This window comes from Carcharhinus amblyrhynchos, chromosome 34, assembly GCF_965287045.1.
Source record: "Carcharhinus amblyrhynchos chromosome 34, sCarAmb.v2.hapA, whole genome shotgun sequence".
Classification (NCBI taxonomy): domain Eukaryota; kingdom Metazoa; phylum Chordata; class Chondrichthyes; order Carcharhiniformes; family Carcharhinidae; genus Carcharhinus; species Carcharhinus amblyrhynchos.
The window spans coordinates 15312064-15337253 of NC_137357.1; the positions used below are offsets into that span (position 1 = coordinate 15312064).

The following is a 25190-nucleotide window of genomic DNA, read 5'->3' on the forward strand; positions in this document are numbered from 1 at the left end:
TTCAACATCCTGATTTCACTCCCCCTCCTCCCCCCAAATGTCCCTCGATCCGTTTAGCCCCAAGGTCACGTTAAAAGAGCCTGCGTGTGATTGTGGTCGGTACAGGCTCGATGGGCCGAATGGTCTCCTTCTGTACTGCAGGGATTCTATGATGTACGAGTTATATCTCATTTCTTCTTGAAATCAGACAACGTTTTGGCCTCAACTACTTTCCGTGGAAGTGAATTCCACAGGTTCACCACCCTCTGGGTGAAGAAATTTCTCCTCACCTCAGTTCTGAAAGGTTTACCCCTTATCCTCAAACTTTGACCCCTGGTTCTGGACTCCCCCACCATTGGGAACATTCTTTCTGAATTTACCCTGTCTAAACCCTGTTAGAATTTTATAAGTTTCTATGAGATCCCCTCCCACTCTTCTCAACTCCAGTGAGTATAATCCTAACTGACTTAGTCTCTCCTGATGTGACAGAGCTGCCATCCCAGGAATCAGCCTGGTAAACCTTCGCTGTATTCCCTCTATAGCAAGGACACCAAAACTGTGCACAATATACCAGGTGTTGAAAGAAAGGGTTGCTTTAAAGTGATGTCTAACATCATCAATACCCACACAGTGGGTATTAGGCGAGGCGATGGCCTAGTGGCATGATCGCTAGTTTATTAATCCAGAGACTCAGCTAATGTTCTGGGGACCCGGGTTCAAATCCCGCCACGGCAGATGGTGGAATTAGAATTCAATAAAAAAAATCTGGAATTAAGAATCTACTGATGAACCATTGTCGATTGTCAGAAAAACTCATCTGGTTCACGATTGTCCTTGAGGGAAGGAAATCTGCCGTCCTTACCCCGGTCTGGCCTACACGTGACTCCAGAGCCACAGCAATGTGGTCGACTCTCAACTGCCCTCCGAGGGCATCTCGGGATGGGTAATAAATGCTGGCCCAGCCAGTAACGCCCATGTCTCAGGAATGAATAAACAACAAAGTGACCTGGACTGATTAAACTGATGACAGAGTGTAAACAGGGTAGCGTACAGACATTGGGGTGGCGCAGTAGCACAGTGGTTAGCATTGCTGCTTCACAGTGCCAGGAGCCTGGATTCGATTCCTGGCTTGGGTCACTGTCTGTGCGGAGTTGGCACCTTCTCCCTGTGTCTGCGTGGGTTTCCTGTCTGTCGGATGTGCTGGTTCGGGTGCATTGACCTGAACAGGCGCCTGAGTGTGGCGACGACAGGAATTTAACGGTAACTTCATTGCAGTGTTAATGTAGGCCTAACTTGTGACCAATAAGTAACCATTGTGCGGACAGGGACTCTTGTACTGTCACCTTGCTGGATATCCTGGGGGGCGGTGAGAAACTGTACTGCCCACTATCTCTCTGCTGCCTCCATATCAGAACAATCTGCCGAAATGCTATCCTTTGCTGCCACTGTGTAACCTTTCACGTCTGATGAAAGAGCATAAAGAGGCCATTCAGCCCCTCCAGACTGTTTGGCCATGAACCTATTGAATGGCGGCTGTCTGATCTTGGCCTCAACTTCATTTTCCTGCCTTGTCCCCGCATCCCTCAGCTCCCTGAGTGTCCAACTATCCATCTTTATCCTGAATGTGCTCATCCCCTGCTCTGGGCAAGAGAATTCCATGGACTCGGAACAAACTGTGTGAGAACGTTACCCCCCCCCGCCCACCACCCCCCCCCCCACCCCCCCACCTCGGTGCCCAGTGACTGGGTCCTTACCCTGGAATTGGGACCCTGACCTCTGAACCCTGAGTGAGGTGGGAACAGCCTCTGCGTGGCTACCATGTCAGTGCGAACTGGAGATCACAATTCTGGCAGCCTAATGCGTTGTTTCAGAGAAAGAAATTCTTTATATAAATAAATTACAAAGTTTAACAAGAACAGTAACTCAGTAATAACAATGAAAACTGGGGCACTCGTAAAACAGGGCTTGTTAACCTCTTGTAGACTGAAAAGCTTCCCCACAGGCCAGCGCCTGTTTGGGTTAATGCACCCTTACTAATGTGGCAGCAACCGAGGAAACCCACACAGACACGGAGAGAGCATGCAAACTCCACACAGACACTGACACAAACCAGGAATCAAACCCAGGACCCTGGTGTAACAAGGTGTGCCAAGAATCCAAAAATGTGCGGGTTCGGTTAATTGGGCCATGCTAAATTGACCCTTAGTGTCAGGGGGATAAGCGAGGGTGATCGGAATATCGCCTGGGTGGGATTGTGGTCAGTGCAGACTCAATGGGCTGAATGGCCTCCTTCTGCACTGTTGGGATTCGATGATGATACATCGTCAGCATATCGTTGGACACTAAGGGGCATTTTAATATGGCCAGTCTACACCATTGGAGTGTGGGAGAAAACAGAGCAACAGGCACTCAGTCAGGGAGGAGACTTGAAGCTGTGTTCAAACATTGGGTTAGAAGTCACACAAAGCTTTGTACCAGCACAGATAGCCCAGGAACAGCCACGTAACCTTGACAATAAGATCAGGGCAGTTGCCTCTGTCACTTGTTCTACGTAAAACCATATTCCGAGTCTTGTCCGAATGGCTAATCCATTGGAACTGTTCTGGTTTATCTCTTTGCCACTTCATACAGAAGCTGTTTATTTCTCAAGGATTTAGTTTATTCCTTAAAGATTCCCTCTAAACGGGGCCAAGTTGAGCACTGGTTGGAGAGGAGGATGGGGCAATCAGTTGGAGTGTTCGTGTTGTGGGATCAGTTTCACACTGAGATTTCCGTCCATCTTTACTGCAGGGTTATCAGGATGTGAGTTACTCACTGCAGGATTTCCAGACCCTGACCTGCTCTCGTTGCTGTAGGACTGAGGGAGTGCCGCACTGTCAGAGGGTCAGTGCTGAGGGAGTGCCGCACTGTCAGAGGGTCAGTGCTGAGGGAGTGCCGCACTGTCAGAGGGTCAGTGCTGAGGGAGTGCCGCACTGTCAGAGGGTCAGTGCTGAGGGAGTGCCGCACTGTCAGAGGGTCAGTGCTGAGGGAGTGCCGCACTGTCAGAGGGTCAGTGCTGAGGGAGTGCCGCACTGTCAGAGGGTCAGTGCTGAGGGAGTGCCGCACTGTCAGAGGGTCAGTGCTGAGGGAGTGCCGCACTGTCAGAGGGTCAGTGCTGAGGGAGTGCCGCACTGTCAGACGGCGAGTATTGAAGAGGCTGTAAAGGAGCTTGAGACATTATATCGAAGATAAGGAATAGAATTGTTGTGAGTAACCTCAACCCAAACATACCACTCGACCAGTTGTTAGCTCATTAGCATATTGCTGTGGGTGGGATCTTGCTGTGTATAAATTGGCTGCTGTGTTTCCAATTATAGCAATAAGTCCCTAGCACTGTGGGGCTGCATGGTGGCGCAGTGGTTAGCGTTGCTGCCTCACAGCGCCAGGGACCCAGGTTCAATTCCCGGCTTGGTTCACTATCTGTGTGGAGTTTGCACATTCTCCCTGTGTCTGCGTGGGTTTCCTCTGGGTCTCCTCCCACAGTCTGAAAGACGTGCTGGTTGGGTGCATTGACCCAAACAGGCCAGAGTGTGGCGATGAGGGGAATTTCACAGTCACTTCATTGCAGTGTTTCATGTAGTTAACTTGTGACTTAATTAAATAAACTTTCACCGCACTTCCAACATGACGGGGTGGTCCCTGGAGGGGTGCTGAAGTTGGGAAAGGCGCTACAGAAATGCAGCTCCGTCCTGCTCTCTCGATCTGGTTTCAGAAAGCTTTTTGAGAATGTGTTGCACAAGAGGCTTGTGAGTGTAATGACACCAGAGAGCACGGAATGCAGTGTGACCACACGAGAGATGGGGGGCTGGGGGCTGGTTAAAGAAAGTTTAATCAATGTTTTTCACATCAGGCCCTGCTGCAGACATCATTTCCTGCGTTCTTGCCAGGATGGGTTGAGGTGAGTAATTGTAGATGTTCTGGGAAGCAATGTTATATAAACACAAGATGAAAGGTTTTGAAAGAATACTGATTGATTGGATGGAGCATGGTAGAATAGATTTCCCTCATACTGATTGGAATGCAGACATTAGGGATGTTTGAGAGACAGGCATATAATGGAGGGGGCGGCGGGAAGAGGCAGGGTGGTACGTGATGAAGAAGTTGAGGCACAAAGCGCGAGAGTGATGAATTGAGTGGCCAAACCATTAGCAGATCCAGTTCAAAGCAGAGACCAGGATCGCACAGACAGCAAGAGAGGCCTTTAACAAAGGGAAATGGGATGGCGACGTGGGTTTATATGAATTTATTTATCCATGTCACAAGTAGGTTGACATTAACACTGCAATGAAGTCACTGTGAAAATCCCCCTAGTCGCCACCACACTCCAGCGCCTGTTTGAGTACACTGAGGGAGAATTTAGCACGGCCAATGCACCTAAGCAGCACATCTTTCAGACTGCGGGACGAAACCGGAGCACCCAGAGCAAACCCACGCAGACACGGGGAGAACACGCACGCTTGGCGCAGACAAGCCAGGAATCGAACCGGGGTCCCTGGCGCTGCGAGGCAGCAGTGCTAACCACTGTGCCACCCCCTAAACATCACTCAATATCAGAGACATGAAACTTCAACATGGAAAGAAGCGACATTGCAGATGTTTTGAGTGGAGCATGAAAACATTCAGACATTCAGCATTTAGAGGAGGACATTTGGCCCTTCAAGCCTGCTCCACATTTCATTGTGATCATGGCTAATCATCCAATTCAATATCCTATTCCCCCCCCTTCCTCTCATATCTCTTAATCCCTTCAGCCCCAAGAGCTATACCTAATTTATTCTTGAAGTCAGACAACGTTTTGGTTTAACTGCTTTCTGTGATAGTGAATTCCATACATTCACCACCCTCTGGGTGACAAAATTTCTCCTCACTTAACGTGGGCTCTTGCAACCTGAACATTCACTGGCGAATCCATTGGTTCCCTGTCTCAGAAAGAAGGTGATTTCCAAAAACATCACTTCCTTGGGATAGATGCCGCACTGAAGATATTGAAGATATCCAGGGAAAAAGCTCCAGGCAATTGGGAATATTGTGGAGAGTTCGCACCCCAGGAGGTGTGAGGGTCATTCACTGGGGAGTGATAGCCTGATGCAATGTTACGGAGAGAAGCACAGTGGGATGGCTGCTCTATCAGGACACCAAGGAAAGGTTCAGCTTCAATCAGATCTGAAGTTGGGAAAGGTTTTGCAGGAAAAGATAGGAAACATTGATTGCCTTACCTACCAAGTCAGAGAAAAATAGACTCCCAAATATCCCTCAAAAAGTGAAGGAGCAGGGTGAGGAAGAAAACATTCTCGTGGAGAAGATGATTGGAGTTTTCACAGTAACTTTGTTATAATTTTTTTCACACAGAGGGTGGTGAGTGCCTGGAATAAGCTGTCAGAGGTAGTCGTAGAGGCGGGTACAATTTTGTCTTTTAAAAAGCATTTCGTCGATTCCATGCATAAGATGGTTAAAGAGAGATATGGGCCAAATGTGGGCAATTGGGAATCGCTGAGGGGGTAAAAGAAAGGTGGCATGGACCCGTTGGGCCGAAGGTCCTGTTCCCATGTTGTAAACCTCTCCATGAGATGGCACTGGCAGTGAACTGTGAACTATCAATTCACTGGATGTTCATCCCTGCCCATCTCCATTTCATTCTCAACTTCAAAATACTTCGGCTTTTTAATAAAGGGACAATCTCAGCTTGAACAGTCACTTTTAGAAAAGCATGCCATATTCTAAAGTTTTGTTTTTAAAGTTTATTTATTAGTGTGACAAGTCGGCTTCCATCAACACTGCGGAGTCAGAGACGTTTACAGTATGGAAACAGGCCCTTCGGCCCAACTTGTCCATGCCGCCCTTTTTCTGAAGACCCCTAAACTAATCCCAATTGTCCGTGTTTGGCCCATATACCTCGATACCACCCTCTGTCTGAAAAAATTGCCCCTCCGAACCCTTTTGTATCTCTCCCCCCTCACCTTAAACCAATGCCATTTAGTTTGAGACTTCCCTACCTTTGGGAAAAGATATTGATTATCTGGCTGATCTGTGCCCCTTATTATTTTATAGACCTCTATAAGATCATCCCTCAGCCTTCTCGGGGATCTTTCTGTGCTGTTTTTTCCGAGTGCCTGGCCCCTTAATCTTGAATTGAACTTTAGTCTTATTCTGTAGTTGGACTTTGACCTGCTGTTTTGAGACTTTTTACTACCTTTGTTCTCCGCCTTCCAATTCCTTCCTCTCAATCCCATCCGAATCCCCCACAAACTTGTCTGTTGTTCCCCCTTGCCCGCCCCTCTCCCACACACACACACACACACACAATCCTCCCAACATTCACAAGAATCCCCTCTCGCCTTTCTGCAGCAGAAAAAACTTTTCCAGTACATTCCAAACTTCGGAAATAACGCCGCTCCCCGTCCCAAATATATATATATATAAAATAAACGGGAGATAGATGGGAAAGAGGGTGAGGTTAAAAAAAAAGCGACCGCAGGGAGGGCTATTGTAAAAAATAACTTTAATAACGCGAATGGAAGTTACCATCACTGTTTAAAAAAATAAGTTAAAATGACATGAGTAGCAGAGTGTGTTGGAATATTTATTACTCACTTCTACACATTCACATTTTTCTTTATATTTATATATATATAGAAATCTAAAATTCTGGAGTTCCCCTCTCTCGTCCCACAGTTAACACATCGCCAGTGACAACTGCGATGTAACCGGAGCAGAGAGCCGGTATCAGGGAGTTCCTGGCACCGCTCCTCTGTATCTCAGCACGCCCTTGTACCCCTTCACAAACCCTCTGAAACATGCACAGCCAGTCCCTGGAATTTGGGGAAGGGGAGGGGAGTCACTTTCTGCGCAGCTCAGACACAAGAGAGCCTGAAGACAGACCACTTTTCTCCTTGCTGGACCATCAGACAGAAGGAGGTGAATTTTAACAAGGGCACCCCACCAACCCCAGGCACGGGAGAGCTTTCTGGTTGTGACTCTCTTTGCAGTGAGGGGGATGTGGGAATTCGCTCCGAACACATATCCCCCAGTCTCAGAACAGCCCCGGGCTGGGGAATCACATTCCCTCCTCAATTCCAACCCCCCCCCAATTCCAGCACCCACCCTCATCTATCTCCCTCTGTTCCTGTGTTGGGGGAAGCCTGTACCATGCCTCCAGCTCGAAGAGAACCATGTGGTGACCCAGAGGCAGATCCCACTCACTCAGTGTAAAACTCTCACTCGACTTTCTGTCTGGTCTTTTTCTTTTGGTGGGAGGGGAGGGGGAGGGGAGGGGGTTCCCACTCTCTTGGCAGTGAGTTGCTATTGGGTTTGGATTGGGGGTGTACCTGGCTCCTCCGAGTGCCCTTGACTCCTAAGCCTGGCCCTCTCTCAGATCATTGACTCCAGGTTGTGGGGAGCGTTGCCATTGAGTTGCCTGATGCCCCCCTCTCTGGTGGAATTGTTGCCCCCGCTTTCGCTGGGGGTAGCGGCCCCTCCCTGGCCCCCCAGAGTCGAGCCAAAGCCACAGGAGCACCGGCTGGTCTTGCTGGCATCTCTGGGCAGCCCCCTGTGGCCCTGGAAGCAGAGCAGGTCCTTGAAAGCTCTGCGGAAGTCAGAGCTGCGGCAGTAAATGAAGGGGTTGAATCCAGAGTTGACATATCCCAGCCAGTTACAGAACAGGAAGAAGACACGGGGCACCCAGTTCTTGGACACAGCTTGGACAATGTTGGCCAGGAAGAAAGGCAGCCAGCACAGGGTGAAGGTGCCCATGATAATACCCAGAGTCTTCAAGGCTTTGTGGTCCTTGAGGGCTAAGAGCTTGGAGGGTCTCCTCTTGTTGACCTTGTGGACCTGTTGCTGCTGCTGTTTCTCACTCACCCTCATCTTGGTTTTCTCCATCTTCTCCATGTGCTTCTTGGCTTCGCTGAAGACCTTGGAGTAGAGCAGGATCATGATGACCAGGGGGATGTAGAAGGAGATGGTGGAGGAGATGATGGCGTAGGGCCAGTTGGTGACAAAGTCACAGCAGGTGGGCTCCCGGTAGCAGCGCTGGGCATCTTCGTCGCCAGCCTCCCACCAGCGGTTCATGATGGGCAGGAAGGAGATGAGGGCAGAGATGGCCCAGACCAGGCACACAATGGCCCTGGCCCTGCCTTTGGTCAGCAGGATCTGGTACCTGAGGGGGGAGGTGATGGCGATGTACCTGTCTATAGCAATCACACACAGAGTCTCAATGCTGGCTGTCACACACAGTACATCCACTGAGGTCCACAGCTCACAGAAAGGCGAGTCCAGCAGCCAGTGGTCAGTCACCACTATGGTGGCACCCAGGGGCACCACAAAGATACCCATGATGAGGTCGGCACACGCCAGGGAGGTGATGAAGACATTGGTCAGAGTCTGCAGCCGAGGGTTTTTGGCTATAGCCAGGATCACCAGCAAGTTTCCGATGACTATGATCAGGATGATGAGGGTAAAGACAACCGCCAGAGCCCACTGCTGGGTGAAGTTGAGTTGCTGCAAGTGTGCAGAAGCGCTCTTGTTGTCCACACTCTCCGACCTGTTCATCCTCATAACCCCCAGCCCCCAAAGCCAGGACACTGTTCCCAGGCTGCAATCATCTTCCTCCAGCTTCCCCCTCTCCCTCGCTCTCTCTCTCTCCAGCTTTCAAAGCAGACTTTTTATAAATAAGTATCCCAACGTCACAAGCATGTCAACAAATCCTGTCTTTAACCCTCCCTCTGAGATACCCCGCCTCTGGCCAATATCCACACACACACAGCAGCCAGTCACTCCAGCCTCCACACTCTCAATCTGGCTTGGTGTGTGTATGTGTGTAAGGGGGAGTGTTGCTGTGTATGTAACTGGCTCTCTCTCTAACTTGCTGTGGTGTGTGTATAAGGAGGATACGGACACATAGCTGTGTGTGTATCTGGCTCTCTCTCTCGCTCTCACTTGGGGTGTGTGTGTGTGTGTGTGTGAGCCTGTCTGAAAGTGTGCGTCCCCGACTCAGCCAGTGCTGCGGTTCTCTGAGTGTGTGTGAGCGAAGTAAGCAGTCTCACAACACCAGGTTCAAGTCCAACGATGTGAGTGAGTGCGGCAATGTGTGGATCTGTGTGTGTGTGTGTGTGTGTGAGTGGGGGGCGGAATGGCAGTGGGAGTAGCTGTGAGTGAGATTTTCAGCCTGCTGGACAGTCTGTGGATTTGTGTGCGTGTGTTTGTGCGTTTTGGGACGATGAGACGATCTGATATTGACGAATGAATCTTTCTGCGTCTCTGTCTGTGGCTGTATGTCATTATTTATCCATGTCGCTATCTGTGTGTGTGTGTGCGCCTGTCTGTCTGTGTTTGGATGACTAAGTGTATATATCTGTCTGTATGTGTGTCTCTACCTGTCTGCCTCTGTGTCTGGTGTGTTTGGGTGTGTGTGTGTGTCTCTCTCTGTGTTTGTGTATCTGTCTGTGTCGATCTGTGCCTGTGTGTTTGGCTGTGTGTGTATCTATCTCTGTGTGGTTGTGTGTATGTGTTTGTCTGCTTGTCTCTGTGTGAGTGTGTGTGTGTGTCTGTGTGGCTGGCTGTGTCTTTGAGTGTGTGCGTCATAAAGGTTTCCAGCATGGAAACAGGCCCTTCGGCCCAACTTGTCCATGCTGCCCTTTTTTAAATCCCTAAACTAATCCCAGTTGCCTGCATTTGACCTATATCCCTCTGCATCCATCTTACCCATGTAACTATCTAAACAGTTTTTAAAAGACAAAATTGTACACGCCTCTACTACTACCTCTGGCAGCTTGTTTCAGACACTCACCACCCTCTGTGTGAAAAAATTGCCCCTCTGGACCCTTTTCTATCTCTCCCCTCTCACCTTAAACCTGTGCCCTCTAGTTTTAGACTCCCCTACCTTTGGGAAAAGATATTGACTATCTAGCTGATCTATGCCCCTCATTATTTTATAGACCTTTATAAGATCACCCCTCAGCCTCCTATGCTTCAGAGAAAAAGTCCCAGCCTATCCAGCCTGTGTGTTTGACTGTATGTGTTTTGGTGTGTGTGTGTGTGTGTGCATGCGTCTCTGTATGGCTGGCTGTGTATTTGAGTGTGTGTTTATCTGTATCTATTTGTGTGGTTGGGTATATCTGACTATGTGTGCGCATGTGTGTGTGTCTGTGTATGTGTGTTTCTGTTTATCAATCATGTCATCAGTTCTGTAAAACCAGAGAATGTTACTGTGAACAACATTGCATTGAAATGAGTTTGGAATCGAGTGGACCATTCAGCCCATCGTTCAGTCAATATCTCACAGTGACTGCATGTACTTTCTTGCCAAGAACTCAAACATAAACGCAATTAAACATGAACGGAAATAGAGGATGCCATAAAATCATGAACTGGACCTAACCATGGAAAAGCTGCAATAATATAATGAAACAGGGGGGATGGGGGGGGGTGGGGGGGGTGGGGCAGGGGGGAGGAGAGGAGGATGGGGCGGGGGGGGTGGTGGTCAGGGGGGAGGAGAGGAGGGTGGTGTGAGGGGGAGCCGAGCTTGAGATTACAACATTTGTAAAAGAAACTCAAAGCAAGCATTGAAACTCTTTCTCGAGGCAGCAGTCTGACAGCAAGAGGCTGGAAATCTCCCATTCAAACTGCAGACAGACAGGGAAACAAACTCTCTCCTGCTTCAGATGAGTGAAGTTTCATTCTTGGTGAAATGGGTCCAACTCCATCTGGAACTGAATAGCAATTCCATCTGACCCAGGGTCATCCAGACTTCAAACGCTGGCTCGATTCTCTCCCCACAGATGCTGCCAGACCTGCTGAGATTTTCCAGCATTTTTGGTTCCTGTTCCCTGTGCCATCCCAGCTGTTTACATGGAACGAGAACTGGTTAAATATGAAAACTGACAGGCTGATTTTATCTTTTAAATGGTGGATGCAGCGAACAGTTCGTTGTGGTTTTCAGTTGGGAAATCTGTCAGGTTTACTTGGATAATCGAATGAGCAGTCTGGCTTTTCACACTGAGATCGGTCCCCCCCCCCTCTGTTTAAAGTGGGGAGTGTGGGGGGGTTTTGCTCCATGTTGGCTGGGTGCAGCAAGGGTGGGGGTGGATGGTGAGGGTTGCTGAGTGAACGGTATGAAGCCACTATCTGCTGATTCCTGCAATGCCCAGTGTTCAGAACTGTCCCCAAATCCTGCCCCAGCTCCCAAAGTACAGGCAACACACACATAGACACAGTCACTCACTTGCTCACCCACCCATTCACCCACTCACCCACCCACCCGCTCGCTCACTGAATATTTGGCTTTCTGTTTTAGCTGTAGTAATGGATCTGTGTGTCGGATCTGTGCTGAGAATATCCTGTCAGAGATCAAAGCTACACAGTGACACACAGTGTCACTGCTTTGCAAAACCCAGAGTACCCAATCCTCATGGCCAGAACAACATGTACTCTGGTTTGTGGGATCTTTCTATGCTGCATTCCGGACATGACAGCAGTGACGGCATGTTGATCCTGTGCTGTAGAAACACGTGGCCTTGTGAGGAAGTCTAGAATGTTCCTGCCTTCCAGAGAGAGGTCGCTGGTGAACCTCATTGCAAACAGCTGACCTGGTCATTCTCACTTTGTTGGTTGTGGGATCTTGCTGTGTGCAACAGGGCTCCCACCTTTGCTGATTTTGCACGGCAGGGAGGACAGACTGGGAAGGGAATTGGGGGCTCCTCAGGCCTGAATTTTCTTCTTCATCTTTCCCGGGTGGGGCCACTGTCCTTCCTGGATAGTTATATCGTCGGAAACAGGGCCCAGGTATCTCCAGCTGCTTCACCAATGACCCTCCCTCCGTTATAAGAAGTGGGGATGTTGGCACAAATGTCCAGCATCATTCACGACTCTTCAGATACTGAAACAGTCCATGTTCAAATGCAGCAAGATCTGGAGAAGATCCAGACTTGGGCTGACAAGTGGCAGCGAACATTCTCACAGTAAGTAGTCTCACAACACCAGGTTAAAGTCCAACAGTGTTATTTGGTAGCATGAGCTTCTGGAGCACTGCCCCTTCATCAGGCGCCTGAGTATCATTCACGCCATACAAATGCCAGGCCATGACCGTCACCAATAAGAGACACTCTAACCACCGCCCCTTGATATTCAGTGGTGTAACCATCACTGAATCCCCCACTGTCAATATCCTTGTGGTTAACATTGACCAGAAACTCAACTGGACTCACCACATAAACACAGTGGCTACAAGGGGCTAGGAATACCATGGTGGGTAACTCACCTCCTGACTCCCCAAAGCCTGTCCCACCATCTCCAAGACACAAGTCAGGAATGCTCCCCATTTGCCTGGTTGCGGCAGCTCCAACAACACTCAAGAAGCTCGACACCATCCAGGACAAAGTAGCCCCGCTTGATTGGCACCCCATCCACAAACATCCATTCCCTCCACCACCGATGCTCAGTAGCTGCAGTGTGTACGATCTACAAGATGCCCTGTAACAATTCACCAAAGATCCTCAGACAGCACCTTCCAAACCCACAACCACTTCCATTCAGAAAGACAAGGGCAGCAGATACAGAGGAACACCACCACTTGTAAGTTCACGTCTGAGGCCCTCATCATCCTGACTTGGAGGTATATCACTGATCCTTCGTTGTTCCTGAGTCAAAATCCCAGAAAAACCTCCCTAACAACACTGGGAGTCTACCCAAAGCACCTAGACTGCAGTGGTTTGAGAAGGCAGCTCACAACCCCCTTCTCAAGGGGCAATTAGAGATGGGCAATGAATGCTGGTCTCGCCAACAAGACCCACATCCGATAAATTTTTTTAAAATCTCACTTCTTCACAGATCATTCCATGGCATTTGCCCTCCACATACCCCTCAGTTACCTCGTCCCAGCTGGAGTTCCCCCCCTACCCCTTTCCACCTCAACACACACTCCTCCGTGCACCCCCCACCTCTCCACCTATCTGTCCATCCATCTCTCCACTTGCCTCTATCTCTCCACCTCTCCATCCACTCTTCCATCCACTCCTTCATTTCTAGGACATGGGCCAGCATTTATTGCCCATCGTTAGTTGCCCTTGGAGGGCAGTTAAGAGTCAGCCACATTGCTGTGGGTCTGGAGTCACACGCAAACCAGACTGGGTAAGGATGGCCGATTTCCTTCGCGGAAGGACGTTCGTGAACCAGATGGGTTTTTCCAACAATTGACAATGGTTTCATGGTCATCAGTAGATTCTTACTTCCAGATATCTTTTTTTGTTATTGAATTCAAATTCCACCATCTGCCGTGGTGGGATTCGAACTCGGGTCCCCAGAACATGAACTGAGTTTCTGGATTAATAGTCTAGTGATAATACCACTCGACCATCTCCATCCACCACTCTAACCCTCTCGCTCTCTCTCTTTTAACTCATTTGTCACACTCTGTTACACTCTCAGATTGATGTACACTATCACACACAGTCACACCCACTGCAACAATCCCTTACACACCAATATAATTGATATTTGTCTTAACCATTGTCTTAATAATCTTTGAGGACATCCTCAACCGGGATCTTGGGTTCGTGTCACACTACGTTAGACCTGGACTTGCAAAATCCTACGAACTGTCCTGGTTTGAGACTATTCGCGCCTCTTGAACCTGTGATTATCCCTCTCTCCACTCTGGACCTGTAAAGACTTGATTACCTGGAAAGACTCGCATTCCAACCATTATCTTGCAATAATGAAAGCAAACTACTGTGGATGCTGGAATCTGCAAACAAAAGAGAAAAGGCTGGAAAATCTCGGCAGGTCTGGCATCATAAGAACGAGGAGCAGGAGTTGGCCATCTGGCCCCTCGAGCCTGCTCCGTTCGTCAATAAGATCATGGCTGATCTTTTCATGGACTCAGCTCCACTTACCCGCCCGCTCACCAGCATCTGTAAGGAGAGAAAAGAGCTGACCTTTCAGATGACCCCTGTCAAAGCGTTTATTATCTTCCAATTGTCAATATATGCTGTGTTTGTGAACCCAACTCTCCACTGGAGGTAGGAGCTAGGAGCAGCGCTCCAAATGCTTGTGCTTCCAAGTTACCCTGTTGGACTTTAACCTGGCGTTGTGAGACTTTTTAATAATCTTTAATTATATCCTTAATAAACAGATAATTGAACATTTCTGTGGATTTTTTGCAAGTGGGAAGTTTTGAGCAGGGATGGTCTTTGGTGGAAAGCTGTGATTCTGGTGTGAATGAAATAACATTTACCAGCCCAGCTCTCCGAGGTGAAGGGAAGTCTCACTGCTGAAGGCAGTCACTCCCTCCACCCTCCTTCACTTGTGTAACTACCTCCGGCACTGTGTTGTCCACAACAGTCCAAACACATGGGGTTGCGTGGAAAGCCTCATCATTTATTCAAATTCTCGCTTGAAGATGGAAATGTGCTTTCAATTTGGCCAATGTTCTCAATCCTGTGAGTTCCCGTCAGTGAAATCCTGTCTCATGTTGACTCTTTCACAAGGGCTGGGTGAAAAACTGGCCAGAATAAGCAGAAACACAGTCACACATATACAGACACACACACACAGACATACATGTACACACAGACACACACACACAGACACACGGACACAGACACGTGCACACAGACACATACATGTACACACAGACACGCGCACACAGACACACAGATGCACACACGCAGACACACTCACCCTCACATACTCACACCCCTGTACTCTCATTGCCCCCCCCTTACTCATGCACCTCCCCCCCCACCCCCCACCACTCACTCAGGACTTGGACGAATTTTTTGGAAACTTTTGGTGTATTTATTTTCTCCTGACTGAAGAATCTATTCAGATTGGCAGTGGATGGCTGGTGAGAGTGAATGCCAATCTGAGAGTGGTAACAGATTCAGCTGGCAACACGGGTACGCCACGAAACTGTTCAACTGATTGAGTTTGTGGCATCGTTCAGCTTGGCTCGAACCAAAATGAGCCGATGTCAGAAATTCAATCGGCATGCTTTCAAGCAAACAGGTCCAAGGAAAGATTGCAAAGATAACTTCTGAAGAAGTAGCGACAGACCAGATGGTTCCTCCAGCGCCTTGCGTCATTCAGAAACATTCTTAGCTAATCTCCTGCCTCAACTGCTCCCTCCAACATCTATCCCCACATCCCTCCATTCCCTGAGATCCGACAGTCTCACTCTGGGGCTGTGCTGGTTGGGGTGCATCAGCCATGCAAAATTCTCTCTCTGCGTTAACAGAACAGGAGTGTGTGTGGCGACTAGGGGATTTTCACAGGAACTTCATTGCAGTGTTAATGTAAGCCATACTTGTGACGCTAATGAATAAACCTTAAACTCAGTGACTGAGCCTCCACTGTGGTAGCGAATGCACCACCCTCTGAGTGATGGAGTTCCTCCTCGCCTCAGTCTGAAATGCCCCCCCACAGTTTGAGATTCCCCAGCCCCGGTAACAGCCTGCCCTCCTGCCAAGCTCTCGGTGAGACCAAGTGGAAGGCAGCAGTCAGGAACTCAGATTGAGGGCACACACAAGGTCCGTGTCTGCAAAGCACTGCACAAAGACTCCAAAACAAACCAATTAAATGAAGTGGGTCAGTGAACGGGGCTTTTATAAAAAATACAGTTTAGCGGACGCGGCGTCTCCCACATGGACAGTTCCATGGTCAGTCCTGCTGCCTCACTGTGCCAGGGACCCGGGTTCCATTCCCAGCCTCAGCTCACTGTCTGCGTGGAGTCTGCACATTCTCCCCGTGCCTGCGTGGGTTTCCTCTGGGTGCTCTGGTTTCCTCCCACACTCCAAAGGCATGCTGGTTAGGGTGCATTGGTCGTGCTAAATTCTCCCTCGGTGTACCTGAACAGGCGCCGGAGCGTGGTGACGAGGAGATTTTCACACTAACTTTATTGCACTGTTAATGTAAGCCTGACTTGTGACTCTAATAAATAAGCTTTAAACAAAGCTTTTAGCTTTCCAAAGCTGGACTGGAAACGTCAGCTTTTTGCTCTCCAGACAGCTGCTGCCAGACCTGCTGAGATGTTCCAGCATTTTCTCTTTTGGTTTCAGATTCCAGCCTCCGAAGTAATTTGCCTTTAACCTTTGAACCTTGGTGTTGGGGGATGAGCGGGGGCGAGAACATGGGGTTATAGGGATGGAGCTTGGGCGGGTAGGTGCGTCAGGGAGTGGGTGCAGACTTGATGGGTTGAATGGCCATCTCCTGGTTTCTCTGATCTATCTCCTATGACCTCTGTGGGATTGGAACCACAGATTTGACATTCTGTAAAGAAGAAAGGTTTGCACTCTATCTAATAACTCTCAGACCAGCCAGCGGGGTCGTGCTGAAATGCAGCAAATGCAAAATAAATGGGTTAAGGGATGGAAGTGTGAGCAAGGTGGACTCACTCGGGGGAGTGAGGGAGACAAGGGGATGGAGATTTTTGAGGACTGTGTTAGATGCACAGTGTGATAGTAAAGGCGAATGTGTCGCTCAGTCTCACGTTTAAGTCTCAGTCTCACCTTGTTCCCAAAATAATGGGATTTGGGAAGTTCAGGGATGATGTCAGGAAGGAAGTGTGTGGAACTGAAGGGGCAGAGGTCAAAAGTCCACAACCATCCAATCACTATTCCGATCCTGTCACATGGGAATTCTACAGTCCAGCCATTCGGCCCATCAAGTCTGTACTGACCACACTCCCACCCAGGCCCTATTCCCACAACCCCGTGCGTTTACCTTGCTGATCCCCCTGACACTCGGGGCAATTTCGCATGGCCAATCAACCAAAGCTGCACATAGAATCATACTTTCCCCATAACCCCATGCATTTACCCCAGCTAGTACCCCTGACACTTTGTCATGTTTTTTACCCCTGAGCTGCCCTGGCTGGTGTCTCTCCTCTTTGCTGTTTGCACAATGTATTCCATTCTCAAAGCAGTGCCAGAGAGAGAGTCATCTTCCTGGGAACGTTCAGTCTGAGTGTCCTTCCTTCTCCAGGTTCTTACCACACCATTCCTGTGTTCTGGCTGCTCCCTGCGTCTTCCTGAACCTGCTGTTCGGGGGTGTTACTCATGCTCCAACACTCACATCATAATCTCCAACAACCATTGCTTCATCAACTCTGCCTTTTCTAATCTTCAAAATCTCTTTCATCTTCAAGATTCCAAAAAACAAGCCCCACCTCTCTGTCTATGTCTCCGAGAGAACGCCATCTACTAATCCACCAAGATATGCAAATATCTTCCTCAATGGTGGAATTTTTATCTTGAGTTTCTTCTTCATTCACAGGACATGGGTGTCACGAGCTGGGCCAGCATTTATTGCCCATCCCTAATTGCCCTGGAACTGAGTACCACACAAGGCCATTTCAGAGGGCATTTAAGAGTGTCCACTCTGACATTTCTGTGTCTCTGGAGTCAATGTAAGCCAGACTGGGTAAGGATGGCAGATTTCCTTCCCGAAGAGGACATAAGCCATTGGGAAGGCATTGGCCGAGAGGTATTATCGCCAGATTGTTCCAGAAATTTAGTGAACGTTCTGGAGACCCGGGTTCGAATCCCACCACGGCAGGAGGTGGAATTTGAATTCAATAAAAAATATCTGGAATTAATAATCGACTGATGACCAGGAAACCATTGACGGAAAAAACCCATCTGGTTCACTCAGGTCCTTTAGGGAAGGAAATCTTCCGCCCTTTCCCAGTCTGACCTATGTGTGACTCCAGAGCCACAGCAACGTGGTTGACTCTCAACTGCCTTTGGGGAACAAGGGATGGGCAATAAATGCTGGCCAGCCAGCGGTGCCCATGTCCCACAAATGAATTATAAAAAATCAACCAGATGGGTTTTTCTGACAATTGACAATGGTTTCATGTCATCAGTAGATTCTTCATTCCAGATATTTTTTATTGAATTCAAATTCCACCATCTGCCCTGGCGGGATTTGAACCCGGGTCCCCAGTGCCTCACCCTGGATTACTAGTCCAGTGACACTCCTCCCCTCCGTGATAATGTATCATCTAAATGTTCTTCTCTCTACATCTAGCTTCTCAGCTCACCGCTGCCAATCTCTTTTCCAAAAGTTCACACAAGCTGCTTCAGAGCTCCTCGGGTGAGGGATGTGCTCTGGCCCCTTGTCTTCAGCCGAAGATTCATCACTGTTCCTGGTGGGAGGTTAGATAAATCGGGAAGCAAGGCCCACTCTTTACTTCCGTCCAGCCACTGACCTGACCCATTCTTGTCAGTGCGCCATGTGCTCTGGTGGACAGCGTTGGTCTGACCAGCCCCTCAGGAAGACCACCCACCCATTACCAGAACTGGCCTCGGTGGGCGGACGGGGTCACGGAGTGGCAGAGCCATCAGGTCGCTGTCCCGTTCCCACCTGAACCTTTGCAGTCGAGGACAGAGTGTGAACCATGATGTAAGTCAGTGGCCAGTTGGGAATGTACCCATTGCAATAACTGGAATCAGATGTATCCTTTGACTCCATTTATTTATATTAAAAAATTACTTCCCACTCGAAAGTCAGTTCCAAGTGTATTCATTTCACTCTGGTGTAAAAGTAGGAATATGAATCCAATTATTTCCAAACCATTTTGAGGGTGTTTATCTTGTTATTTTACATGATGGACACATTAATTCCAAAGAGATTTCCAACAGTTTGCCAAGAAGAATTAGGACTGGACTTGGATGAAAATAGTACATTTGCAAATATTTGTGATGTTGCCTTTGACATTTCTTTTTGGAACATCAATCCCCTGAATGATTGGGAGTGATTTGATTGAAATGTTTAAATTATTAAACAGAGCAGATTGGGTCGAGAGAGCGAGAAGGAAATGATTTCCACAGGTTGGGCAGGGCTAGGATCAGGGCTCCGCAAATCCAGCCCACGCCTTAGAGTCATAAAGCTTTCCAGCATGGAAACAGGCCCTTCGGCCCAACTTATCCATGCCACCCCTTTTACTTTAAACCCCTGAGCTCATCCGAATTGCCCACATTTGGCCCATATCCCTCCACACCCACCTTAGCCATGTAACTGTCTAAAAGACAAAATTGTACCCACCTCTACCACTACCTCTGGCAGCTCATTCCAGACACCACCCTCTTGTGTGAAAAATTGCCCCTCTGGACACTTCTGTATCTCTCCTCTTTCACCTTAAACCTATGCCCTCTGGTTTTAGACTCCCCTACATTTTGGAAAAGGCATTGGCTATCCAGCTGATCTATGTCCCTTCTTGAGTGAGTTTGGGAGATACATGTACAAATAAAGTGAAGTGTGATAAAAGCAACATTACTGCGGATGCCGGAATCTGAAACCAAAAGAGAAAATGTGAGAAAATCTCAGCGGGTCTGGCAGCGTCTGTAAAGAGAGGAAAGAGCTGATGTTTCGAGTCCTCATGGCCCTTTGTCGAAGCTAAAAGGGAGGAAGTGGGAGATATTTATACTGCAGGCGGGAGGGAATGAAAGATGAGTCATGGCCCCAGAAACCAGGGGAAAGGTTGCTAATGGCAACCCCCAGAGAGAATAGAAAGAGTTAATGGCCAAAGGGCAGAGAAGCTAAAATCAGAGGGTAAACTCTAACAGATGAAGGTGTGCGGGGGTGGTGGGGAGAGAGGCAAAATTGAGAGAAAGAGGAAGCAAAGAGGGAGCAAAAGTAAGGAAAGGGGGAACAAAATAGGGGAAAAGAGTGGGAGCGTGGGGGCAGGGAAGGAATGATAGGTGTTTGGAACTGCAATTGATACCAGGTCAGCTGGTAACTTCAGAAGATGATATTGCTAGATTTCTGTTCTCCAACACATTCAGGAGTTCACGACTTGCAGCTATACCCAATGGGGAATGAGCGCAGGGAACTTATTGCGGAGCAGGGGCTTTTACAGCCAGCCAGGGCCAGGGACCTGGGTTCGATTCCCTGCTCGGGTCACTGTCTGTATGAAGTTTGCTCATTCTCCCCGTGTCTCTGTGGGTTTCCTCCAGGTGCTCCAGTTTCCTCCCACAGTCTGAAAGATGTGCTGGGTTAAGTGCATTGATCGAAGAGGCGGTGGAGTGTGGCAGTTAGGGGAGTAACTTCACTGCAGTGTTAATGTAAGCCTTACTTGCAAATAAACATGACTTTTACTTTCGATCAGAGAGCTGGAAGAGTTAACATTGTGAAATCGCTCTGTCTGTTTATCTGCTTGTATTAAACTGTTATAGTTTGGTATGTACTGTCGCAATTGTGAGGTCTGTCCCTTCAAGACAGCACAACAGAAAAGGGTCACCTGCCTCGAGGGAGCAATGGGGAAATGGAGAGCGAGTGATCACCCTGGAGGCTGGAGTCCTCTCCCAGGCAGAATCATCCGAGTACCAAGGAGCGGGATTTTCCAGACACGCTCGCCCCAATACCGGAAAATCCTGCCCGAGGCCAATGGACCTTTGCAATGGTCCATACTCCCCTTCCCCGCTTGCTGTGATTCCTGTGGCAGACGGGATGAGGGAAATTCCAGTCCTGGGAGTCAGCCTGGAAGGATCTGGGATCTGTGACAAGGCAGCCCAGAGCTGCAATCCTCTGCACCCGATTCCACTTGATCAATAAACACCCTGTGGTTTCTCACATGGCCTGAAGCGTTCTGGCATTGCCGAGGGGTGCCACACCATTGTCATAAACTAAGCGGTGGGCACCAACCCTTCCAGCGTTGGCAGCTCCCCTGCAGGAGACTGGAGGTCCTTTGTGAAGCCAACAGTTACCCACATTTGCCAATCATTCCTCAACGGAACAAACTGCTCGCCAGGGAGACGGTGGAAACGGCCCCGTATTCCAGGTACGGCAGAACGATCTGAATCAAAAATATTCCACACACGGGTGTTGGAACAAATTAAACATTGTGCTACATCTGCTTGCGATCAAGAAGAATTTGCTTCCCACTGGTATTCCAAGCAATGTTTTCCTGGATCGGGACTGCAGTGCATATCAAATGCTTTAAAGTGTTATTATTTATTAGTGTCACAAGTGGGCTTACATTAACACTGCAGTGAAGTTACTGTGAAAATCCCTTCGTGGCCACACTCCTGTTTGGGTGCACTGAGGGAGAATTTACACTGGCCAATACATTTATGATGTGGCGATGCCAGCGTTGGACGGGGGTAAACACAGTCAGGAGTCTGACAACACCAGGTTAAAGTCCAGCTGATTTATTTGACGGTAAGCTCACAAGCTTTCGAGGTTTCCCTCTTCGTCAGGTGAATGAAGAGTCCTACTCATTGTTTGGAGTGTGGGAGGAAACCAGAGCATCCGGAGGGAACCCACGCAGACACGGGGAGAACGTGGAGACTCCACACAGACAGTGACCCAAGCCGGGAATCGAACCCGGGTCCCTGGCGCCGCGAGGCAGCAGTGCTAACCCACTGTGCCACCGTACTGCCCATGGCGCTTCTCTCTGCTGGAATTCGAGATGGGGGTGAGAATTCCTCAGGGCTGGTTCTGAGTTTTATCTGGAAGAAGCCTGTTAAATATTGAACGGGAATCGTGTGTTGTGCTGCCGAACATCGTAAACAACCCAGTCCAGAGTCTGGGAATAGCTGGTCTGGTCCAGGCTGGAATGTTCGCATCAGCAAACTCGCTCAGCTCAGCTCAGCTCAGTGTCTTGGAAATCTGAGATTTGACTTCTGAGACAGTCAGTTCCAAGCTGAATGTGGCGCCAGTCTTGTTATGTCACTGTTGGATTCGTATTCACACCCTCACCCCGGGGCCATGGGTTCAGGGGTTCCCGGCGAGGCCAGCGTGCATTTGACACACGCAGTGCGGTACTGAGGGAATGCTGCACTGCGAGATTCCAATCAGAGGCTGGGCTTCAGGTCTGCCTCGCTCCTCCCTCAGTGCAACGTTCTTTATCAGGGGAGCACGGTCCAGCAGGCAAGATCTCTCCCTGGAAAGCGCGTTGAACCAGTATCATAGCCTTCTTTATGGGAGCTTGCTCTGAGCAAATTGGGTGTTGGACGAGCTGCATAACAGCGGTGACTACACTTGATTGTAACTCTCTCCCCAAAAATATACTTTGTTCAGAAAGGGACATGGAACGTTCCAGGAATAGCAATTTTTTTGACCTAACCTGGGCAGACGATGGCCGAGTGGTATTATCACCAGACGATTAACCCAGGAACTCGGCTAATGTTCTGGGGGACCCGGGTTCGAACCCCGCCACAACAGATGGTGGAATTTGAATTCAATTTGAAAAAATTAAGAATCTACTGATGACCATGAAACCATTGTTGGAAAAACCCATCCGGTTCACGAATGTCCTTCGGGGAAGGAAATCTGCTGTCCTTACTTGGTCTGGCCTACATGTGACTCCAGAGACACAGCAATTCCATAGAATCCCTGCAGTGCAGAAGGAGCCATTCGGCCCATCAAGTCTGCTCGGACCACAATCCCACCCAGGTCCTATACTCGCAACCCTCCATACTTACCCTGCTCATCCCCCAACGCTGAGGGACAATTTAGCATGGCCAATCCATTTAATCCGCACATCTTTGGTGTGCGGGAGGAAACCGGAGCACCCGGAGGAAACCCACACAGACATGGGGAGAACATGCAAACCTCTACGCGGACAGTGATCCGAGGCGAGAATTGAACCCGAGCCCTTGGCACTGTGAGGCAGCAGTGCGAACCACTGTGCCACCGTGCCAGCTGACCTTGTGGTTGAATCTCACCTGCCTTTGGGCAAGTAGGGATGGGCAATAAATGCTGTGATGTGGAGTTGCCAGCGTTGGACTGGGGTGGGCACAGCCTCACAACACCAGGTTTATTTGGCGGCACGAGCTTTCGGAGCACTGCTCCTTCATCGGGTGACCATGTGATCAGGCCAGCCAGCAGCGCCCGTGTCCCATATTTTTAAAAAAAAGACGCCCTTTTGTGCCAAATTTGCCAAGTGGCTGAAGACGGCGATGTCAGAATGTCCGGGGGAACCTTCAGACAACATGTTGGCCAACATGGCGGGTTGCAAACACAGTTAACCGCGCAGTTAGCGGTTTAAGGAGGGCTTAACCCCGCCCCGCCCCTCGCTTTTGAAGCATTTTCTGGAAACGAGCTCTGCACTGACATTACCTCACGCACGGATGATGCAACTTTCTCTCGCCCTGCCTCCTGTTAGGCGGAGAAAGCTACCACGAGGCTCTCACTCGCTGCCTCATGACAAGTGCTGCTAAATGTTTTTTTTTTCTCCAGAATGTTTGGCCGCGGCCTGTTTCTTCGCCTCTTGTTTGATGAACTCTGTGTCTCAGTTTGTACGGTAATTTTCTGGAGTGTTACCACATGTGGGAACTTGGCTGTGGAGCTGCAACAAATAATCCCCAGTGGCTTTCGGCGAAGAGAACTCGACAATTTTAATCATTAGGGAGCACTTCAGGATTAATAATGCACTTCTTCCTCAAACACCAGAAGCCAGCGTCAAGGAATTAACTGTTTGAGTGAGACCAGAGTGGAAAATGCCCCTTTCAAACACTTGGGGCAATTCTAAATTGTTGTTTGGGTTTCAGAGCCGTGGGGTTATGCTGCAACTATACCGGACCTTGGTGAGACCACATTTGGAATATTGTGTGCCGTTCTGGCCACCTCACTATCAGAAGGATGTGGAAGCATTGGAGAGAGTGCAGAGGAGATTTACCAGGATGCTGCCTGGTTTGGAGGGTAGGTCTTATGGGGAAAGGTTGAGGGAGCTGGGGCTTTTCTCTTTAGAGCGGAGGAGGATGAGAAGCGACTTAATAGAGGTTTATAAGATGATGAGGGGGATAGATAGAGTGGACGTGCAGAGATTATTTCCTCGGGTGGATGTAGCTGTTACTCGGGGGGCACAACTATAAGGTTCATGGTGGGAGGGAGAGGAGGGATGTCCGAGGTAGATTCTTCACTCAGAGAGTGATTGGGGTGTGGAATACACTGCCTGCTGTGATAGTGGAGTCGGACACTTGAGGAACTTTCAAACGGTTATTGGATAGGCACATGGAGCGCACCAGAACGATAGGAATAGCTTGATCTTGGGTTTGGACACAGCTCAGCACAACATCGAGGGCCGAAGGGCCTGAACTGTGCTGTACTGTTCTAAATTCTGCACTGAGGTCGAGTTAGTCAATGGATTTCCCAAAGAGATGGATGTGTTTCTGATGGAAAGTGGGATAAATGGTGATGGGGAGAAGCAGGAAAATGGAGCTGAGACCAGGATGATCTCTGATTGAATGGGTTGACACTAATCTACAGAGGTTCAGCACATCAGTTTAAAGTTCATTCATCAGTGTCACAAGTCGGCTTACATTAACGCTGCAATGAAGTGACTGTGAAAATGCCCACATCGCCGCACTCCTGCGCCTTTTCGGGTACATCTGTAGGGGGCTCGTAGGGCTGAATTGCCAACTCCTGCTCCAAATTCCGATGTTCCAATGGGTGGCACAGTGGTTAGCACTGCTGCCTCATAGTGCCAGGGAACCAGGGTTCAATTCCCGGCTCGGGTCACCGTCTATGTGAAGTCTGCACGCTCCCCCCACCCCGTGTCTGCGTGGATTTCCTCCGGGTACTCCAATTTCCCCCCAGCAGTCTGAAAGACGTGCGGGTTGGCTGCTAAACTCTCCCTCAGCGTACCCGAACAGGCGCCGGAGTGTGGCGACTGGGGGATTCTCACAGTAACTTCATTGCAGTGTTAGTGTCAGCTGAATTGTGATGCGAATCAGTGACAACTCTCAGCTGACGCGCTGAACCTCTGTGGGCTGGCGTTGGCCCATTCAATCAGATCTTATCCTGGTCTCAGCTCCACTTTCCTGCCTGCTCCCCACCGCCCTTTTATCCGGCTTTCCATCAGAAACGTATCCATCCTCTTCACTGAGCCCAGCTGGGACTCTCCTGCCCCCAAGGCAGAAGGTTGTGAATTCGATCACTGTCCCCAGAAAGCTGAGACCGGAGTGTGGATGGAGCACCCCTGGGAACACTGAGGGAGCACTTCCCGGCCTCGATCCTGGCCTGCTCGCTCTGCTGGGTGTCCAGTGTTGCACAACATGCTTTCTGAGCGAGTTCTCTCCGCTGGGCCATGGTTAATATTTGTTCCTCCAGCAGTGTAATAAATTGATGGTGACTCATCGTGGTTCAAAGTATGGAAGAGGCTGTTGCCAACGAGAAGTCATTATTTACAAACAACGTAAGGAACATTGTGGCTGTGAGGATCCTCCCCGATCCGG

General features: G+C 49.2%; 1 protein-coding gene across 1 annotated transcript; it reads right to left on the reverse strand.

The window, feature by feature from the left end:
- Nucleotides 1-6530: 6530 nt before the first annotated feature.
- Nucleotides 6531-8629, reverse strand: LOC145361180 (beta-4C adrenergic receptor-like). Its single transcript, XM_080216805.1, has one exon. The coding sequence runs from the start codon at nt 8569-8571 to the stop codon at nt 7387-7389; it is 1185 nt and encodes a 394-aa protein (XP_080072931.1). The 5' UTR covers nt 8572-8629; the 3' UTR covers nt 6531-7386.
- Between the last annotated feature and the right edge of the window lie 16561 nt (nt 8630-25190).